At 30.5% G+C, this 7,552-nt stretch overlaps 1 protein-coding gene across 1 annotated transcript; it reads left to right on the plus strand.

The window, feature by feature from the left end:
* The first annotated feature begins 3,180 nt into the window (after positions 1-3,180).
* On the plus strand, positions 3,181-4,433 carry LOC107848975. Its single transcript, XM_047401696.1, has 3 exons — positions 3,181-3,417; positions 3,889-3,980; positions 4,082-4,433. The coding sequence occupies exons 1-3, from the start codon at positions 3,181-3,183 to the stop codon at positions 4,431-4,433; spliced, it is 681 nt and encodes a 226-aa protein (XP_047257652.1).
* Positions 4,434-7,552: the final 3,119 nt, after the last annotated feature.

The following is a 7,552-nucleotide window of genomic DNA, read 5'->3' on the forward strand; positions in this document are numbered from 1 at the left end:
CCTTATTTGGGTAAAAATATTAATTCTTCCATACAGTCAGTAAGCTATTCAAAAATTCTTTTATATTTCGGTTGGTGCTTAGGTTCGGTATTCCGACTATGACTTAATCCGATATTTGAAAGCTAGTCTGGCAGGCGCCACGGCTTACCCCACCTGACAAGATCCTGCTTTAATTAGTATCAAAGCGTAGGAGCTTTCATAGTAATTATGTAATAGATCTGAAGTCTATGGCCTAGGTGTGAAGTTTTAATAAAATGGATATGGGAGAAGTTAGTACGAAAACTACTAAAATTGAAGAGGTAGATTTACCTCAAAATATAGATTTATTAAATAAATGGACTATTCCAAAAGTAGATATAAAAATCATTTATGAATATGGCTTTTTTGATAAATTTAAATATAAGCAGATAATAAAAATCACTGAAAAATCTATTGCTTTGAATGCTGACGAACAAGCCATAAAATTACTGAATAAAAAATATATTGATACATTTAAAAATCATTATAATTTTATGCATATTGATTTAGTGCAAATTGCTTTTAAACCTTTAACCTTGAAAGGTCTTCTAGAAATATTTCTAGTCGTACTATGTGATGCTACAAAATTAAACTTCCGACAGTCTCTGATGGGATCTATTGAATCTACTCTTGCTTATGTCCCAGTATATTTTAACACTCAGCCAAATTTGCAATTATCTTTGACTGATATGAATATTCTTGATGCTTTAACTTTAAATGTAAAAACTCATAGTTATAATTATACACCTGGATCTGAACTAATCTGTTTATCCTATCGCATCTATTATCGTTTGTTAGCCACAATGAATTCTCGATATAAATTAATTGATGAGGCTTCTGATTATACTATGCTTATTGAAACTAATTTTGCAAAATCCAAGGTCACTACCAGGAGACCTATAAGATGGGATGATATTAATTTCCCAAGAACATGGATTTTAAACTCAGTCATTTCTCCAAAACAACTTACAGAATATATGACAAACTCAGAGTTAACTCATGTTACTCAAAATACTGACGGAAGAATTTGCCTTCAATTTGATGATAATTTTATTGTTTATAATCGAAACTCTTTTTCTATGCCTAGAATGTTGCCTGAAATGCATCACTTCTCTCCAGTTAAACCAGTTTATGGTCTAGCTAGAAACCATGCTGCATCATTACATACTCTAAGTTCTGCAGATTTGTATACTCCTCTTAGAAGTATTGAAAAGATTAAAATCAATCCTAAAACAAATATAGTTCAAGATGATGATAATGTCCCAGATAGGGATAATCCCACTCCCTCTGTAATGGAGTTTGATATTAATTCTTGTTAATTTATGATTCCTCACCTAATTGGGTTTTTTCTTTAAGCCTATCCAACTTAATTTGTCTAGAAAATTTCAACTCATTACAAAGATTGAGACCTTCTTGAGTACAGGCTATAATAAGCTAACCATAAGTAAAATTTGTCCAAGGAATTGCACCATATTGTCCCTTAATAGATTTTTTAGCCCTTTCTGCAAAAAGAGGTGAGCCCATCTATGAATCTAGCCTTCCAATGTTCTAGCATGGATTTGGGTAGATCCATAACTCTACTAATGAAAGTATCCTTGTACCATCGGAATTCTCCTAAATATTTACATCTAAGGCCATTTAAGAGGGTACAAGTGTTTTCATGTTGGTTGGTAAATCTACCCCCAAATTGTTGAATAATGGTGAGCATAAGGGCATAGATAGCATCTTCTCGACCTTTTGGTAGTTGTCTACCTAGGTTGTCAATACCATGTAGCATATTCTTAGCCTAAAAGTTTTTGTTTATTTCGTCGTTGGAAAGAAAGTTGTCCCACCAGCCATGAAGTTGGCCAGTAAAACCTGTAACAAGCATTTTACATATAGTGGCATCTGTTCAAATAGGATTGCCTTCACTATCCTTTGGGCTAGTGACTTTTGCAATAGTAGAATATATTAACATACGATGAACTAGAATAGATAATTGTCTTTCTGATAATCCATCTAAATTCCATTCATAAATATGATATACACTATATGATGTATTTGTCAAGGACCAATCTCTTTCCTCTATCAGAACATCTTGCGGAGTTGGTCTTGGATAATAGGCAGTTTGCATACGGGGGACATCAACGTATTTTCCCCCCCGGTTATTTTCTTACCAAATCTCTGAGTTTATTTAACTCCGAGTGGATTTCAGCACCTACATCCATAATTGGAGTAGACGCAAGGTTATCAACAAAAGTATTTGACATATCAATGGATTTTATGTTCAAGTTATTGTTCAAGTTATTCTAATTCAAAGGGTTTTCCAAATCATTGAATATCAGGGGGTCTTTGAATATGAGGCTTAGCTGTCAAATCTTCTTTTTTGCTTTCCGACGTGGGAGCAATATTAGATAAGTATTATTGTTTCAATAAGGTATTTTGATGTAAAATAAACTACATTAAGCAAATTGTTTTTAATTCCACTTTGTTATGTTAGTTTATTTAGATAATTTTATTATTCTTGCAAGACTGCTTTGGCATTCTTAACAAATAGCAAATGAATTATCATATGCAAATTCCGCTTGTAATAGGCTTACTAGTCTTGATAATCTCAAGTGTTATTATCTCAATTATTATTGTGTAAACCACATAAATCCCCTAGGTAATGAAAGTAATTACACAAAATCCCCTCTTTTTTTCTCTCTCCCGAATTATGTCAAGGATACTCATAATTAACGTAAATAATTAGCTAACATTAAGTCATTTATGGCTAAAACTAGTAACTGATTGAATTTCAAAAAAATTCTTAAAGGTTTTTTTTTTTGTAATTTTTGGTTCAAGATTTGGAAAGCAAAAAACCAACCAATTTCTTCTACATACATTCTTCAATACTTCTAAAATCAATATGAATATCCCCATATTGCTGCGACATTGTGGAATCTGACAGTCAGAAATTAGTCATGAGTCATACAAAAGTGACACAATGATTTTTTCAAAAAGTATTACTTTCTTGAAATTGGTTTCTACGATCGCCATGGAATTGGATATCGATGAAGTTTGTAAAAAATTTACGTTGAGTTGAAGAAATAGTTTTCTGAGTTGGTTAATTTTTTGCTTTGTATTTCAACTTTCAACAAATCCAATAGTGAAATAGAGTTTGATAAAGAAACAAGTGATGTAATGTGTATTGAGGGTAGTGAATATGATTCGGTTGTGTTAACAGTTGTTGAAACGGATAATCAGTATGCTCTATATGTTTCCGAAATTAAAGTGAAAAACTTCATTACTGATTGCAAGAATATTGAAATAATGGTAAATCAGATTTACAAGGATAAGGAAACTCTTGTTTCAGTAATGGCAAGACATGCAATAGTTAATGGCTTCAACACTAAAGCGAAACGATCCAACAAAAAAAAGGTATGATATAAAAATGTCAAATATATTTGCTGAGCTTATAATGTATGGAAATTTGTTGTTAGAGGTTTTGTTGAAGTATTTGTTGTGTAGTTGGGTGATCTGTTGCTTATGATTGTTAAAATACAAATGTATAATGTATGATTATACATTCTTGATAATGTATAAATAAACCGTGCTAGTCAAATAAATGTAGGATAATATGGTTTAAGACATTCAGTAGTTGTTTCTGTTTCTTGTATGTTTTTTAAGTTAAAATACGAATGTATAATATTATATTATACATATAGAGAAATGTATAATATAGCTGGGTAGTACCATTATTTCCATTTATGTCTTTCTATTTTCAATTGTAATAGTTTTGTTTAATACATTGACTTAGGTTTTTATATATTGATGCAACTATGTACTGATCTGTCGTAACAAAGATTGCAAGTGGGTCTTGAAGGCGTCTTGTATATGTTTTGCTAACAGGTTAAGCCAACAGGTAGTTATCTTTATTGTGTATATCATTCGAAATGGAGGTACACTGTCGATATTGAGCGTGGTACGTCCAATTGTGGTCGGTATCAATTTGATGAAATACCTTGTCCACATGAAATTGTCGTATTTAAAAGAAAAATGTGAATGTAAAGGAATATGGTCGGTATTGCTCTGAATTATATAGGCCAAACACCATAGTGAAGACATATGAACTCCCAATAGTTCCAATGCCAGACAAGAAGGATTGGAATGTTTCATTTTTTGTTGATGATGAAGTTTTTCCGCCCAAATATAGAAGACCGCCTGGTAGGCCAAAAAAAAGAAGGCATTTGAAATCAAGTGAATCACTGTCTTCAAGTTCAAAGCGCTGCGGTAAATGCGGAGAGCCGGTCACAACCGAAGGACTTGCAGTTTCTTTCCAAAGGACTCTTGATGGAGATAATGTGTTTTTTCTATATGCTGATGCTTTGAATGGTTTTATTTGTATAAACATTTTTATTAGATTTTGTTGGAATGTTGGAACAACTAATATCTAGCTGTTTAATTGTTATTTGATTTTCAATTCTTTAATGAATGTTTTATATTCTAAGAAAATTTAGAAGCATTTTTCATATATCATATTTCGTAATCATATTAAATTTAGTTATAAGTGATGTGTATATTTAGTATGCAACCTGGGAACTATTACATTAATCAAATATTGAAACATAAGCTATAGCAAACTGTTACACATTAATAGTTAGTGTGTATGAACTGTGTGATATAGCGTTATACTTTGTTTTATTGTATTATGTTAGACAGAAAAAATATCATTTAATTGACTTTTGTTTTTTAAAAAAATATCAGATTAAATATGAGAATCATCTTCTATGTGTTTGATGACACATTATAAGTTTTTTATAAAATATATGTTGTTCATGTACGAATGTATAATATCAGATTATACATTTGTGTCATTATATGAAATAGTATCATATTTCATAAAAGTGAATGTTATGAACTATGTTTCATATTTTTTTTCCAGGAAAAAACGTATGACAACATGTATTATGTTATGGATTACATATATTTAAACGTATTAAATATTACTTCAATGTATTTTTAACTTTTAAGATAATGAACATTATAGTAAAACTATAAAGTGTTCAAATTGAATATCAGTTTAATATTATAGTTGTTTCTACACGTTTAACAAAAAAATAAAAGGGAAACTAAATATCTACAAAGAATTAGTTTATAACAATACAGTAGCGTGTTAGTAAATGAAAACCATTTTTTTTTTCAAAAATAAGAAGACATCCATAAAATCTGCATTAACATCCAGAAAGTAATCTTAGAATTATTTTACATCAACCACAAAAACAAAAATTAGTTCTTTCAATTCCGACTATTATAAATCATTGCTACTCTAAAGTAACAATTGCACTTGCATCAATTTCTTCGAGAACACTATTCATTGGCCGCGGCGGATCACCATTATCACTCCTGTACCCTTCATTTGCCTTTTTTACTCCGTAATGCCACAGTAATGAAGCATAACGTGCACGTTGACTTGTAGCATCAAACCCACATGAGTGAACTTGCTGCTCTTCACTTAATATTTCTGCATATGCACACACAAAGACGCCACAGTCCCTGATTTCAAAAAATAAAAGATGAAATAATAATCAGTACATTACTTATAACATCGTTATACATGAAAATAAACTGTAATTTACTTACAAACTATCAGACGCTTGTTGAGGGATGTTTTGCACATAGTCAACATCAAATGGGATTTCATTGACAAGACCAGTTTGTTGAGCAAGCTTTCCTTTGTACGCTTCAAGTGATGGCCATATAAACATGTATGAGGGTAACTTATACACCTAATAATTTCAAACAGAATCATAATTAAACAACATAAACAACAATTATATATGTATGAGGGTAACTTATACATGTCAAAATTAATATGTAACAATTTATATCAGACCAAACATATCAGACCATATATGTAACAATTTGTATCAGACCAAAACATAAACAACAATTATACATGTATGAGGGTAACTTATACATGTCAAAATTAATATCAGCTTTATTAGAATGTATAACCTATAGAAAAATATTTCAGAACACCTACATTATACTTTACTGTGATGAAAAAACTAATGTATAATGTCTTATTATACATATGTCAAATTATACCTAAACTCATAATAAATACCTTCGAAAGACGTGGTCGGCCCGAATCATCAAACTTCTTTTTACTTTCTTTTGAACTAGACTTTTTCGATTTAGAAGCGACCTTATCCTTCAATTTCTTCATTGTAACAGGGACGTTTTTGTGCTTCGATTGATTCTCTGCGAATTTCGGATCCTGTTCATCAAAAGTACCAGGAACAAATCCAAGTGACATATCTTTTTCATTTGAATCTAACTGAGTTATTCCTAAACTAAAACTTGAAGGATAATTCATTACCAATTAACACTATTTTAACTTAACAGTAGTGTTAAATCGAACTACCAAACAAGAAAATCAAAGATCTAACTTGTACTATATGAAAAATAACGAAAAAAATAAACTACTGAACTTGATATGATTGAACAATACAGAAATTTGAACATGCAAACAAACAAAACACTAAAAGCCCCTGATTTGATAAAGTTGAACAAAAAAAATTCAAAAATTAATGAAGTAAATAATTAAAAATAGTTAAATCTTGATAACTTACAAGTTGGTAGCCACTATACAACTGTTACTTCAATTTTGCCGAAAAATCAGGGTTTCAAAAATGGCGTATTAAACGGATGGATAATGGGAGCAATGGAGTGAAAAATGGAAGCCAAAAGAAGTGTATAATATTTAGGAGAGAGAATTTACCAAATAAGGGGATTTTGGTAATTATTTTGGGATTTGTATAAATATTTTATCAATTTGGGATTTAATATAATTATGTAACTTTAACTTGTGTATATATATAATTTTTAAATTATTATTAATAGGCGCCGTCATTGGACATGGGGTTACTGCCAAACAGGTGATGAAACGTTACGTATCGGGTTGAGCTTGTTTTTGGTAGGTTCGGTTGTGAAAATTTTTGGGCTTTAATGTTTTTGTTTAGTGTTCAATTGTTACTGAAATTTTGATGGTACTTGAGTAATGTAATTATTTCACTAAAACTGCATGCTTTACATATTTCTGTAAGAAGAATTTGTAGGAAAAATAATTTATTTATTTCAAAATAATTTATTGTGTATTTAAAAAAGAAAAAGTAAAAAGAGCCATATTATTTTTACTTGGAAAGAAGGGTTACTAAAATTCATGCATGACTTTTCCTTAACACGTGGCATACACTTGTCTTAAACGGGCTCTTCTCTATTTAGTTATAAGATAAGTGTATTAACACTTCTCATATTATAATAAGGGAGAAGCCTTTATTCTTTGCCTATAAATAGGCTACATTATTTGCCATAATGCAGCAACAAACATCCATATTTTCTTTAAGGGTGTGTTTGGTATGAAGCAAAATATTTTTCAGAAAATATTTTAATTTTCTCATGTTTGTTGGTGACTTTATTTGTTGAAAATGCTTAAGTGTCGGTGACTTTGATAGTGAATTAGTTTTGTACCAGCCTTTGTTAGTTGAAAAAGCTTAAGTTTTGGTGACTT

This window comes from Capsicum annuum, chromosome 12 (genome assembly GCF_002878395.1).
Source record: "Capsicum annuum cultivar UCD-10X-F1 chromosome 12, UCD10Xv1.1, whole genome shotgun sequence".
In the NCBI taxonomy this organism is placed as follows: Eukaryota; Viridiplantae; Streptophyta; class Magnoliopsida; order Solanales; family Solanaceae; genus Capsicum; species Capsicum annuum.

Coding starts and splice junctions, on each gene's coding strand:
- LOC107848975 (XM_047401696.1), top strand. CDS start 3,181: ATGTGTATTGAGGGTAGTGAATATGATTCGGTTGTGTTAACAGTTGTT. Junction 3,418..3,888: donor AACGATCCAACAAAAAAAAG/GTATGATATAAA, acceptor TTTTGCTAACAG/GTTAAGCCAACAGGTAGTTA. Junction 3,981..4,081: donor GGTACGTCCAATTGTGGTCG/GTATCAATTTGA, acceptor TGAATTATATAG/GCCAAACACCATAGTGAAGA.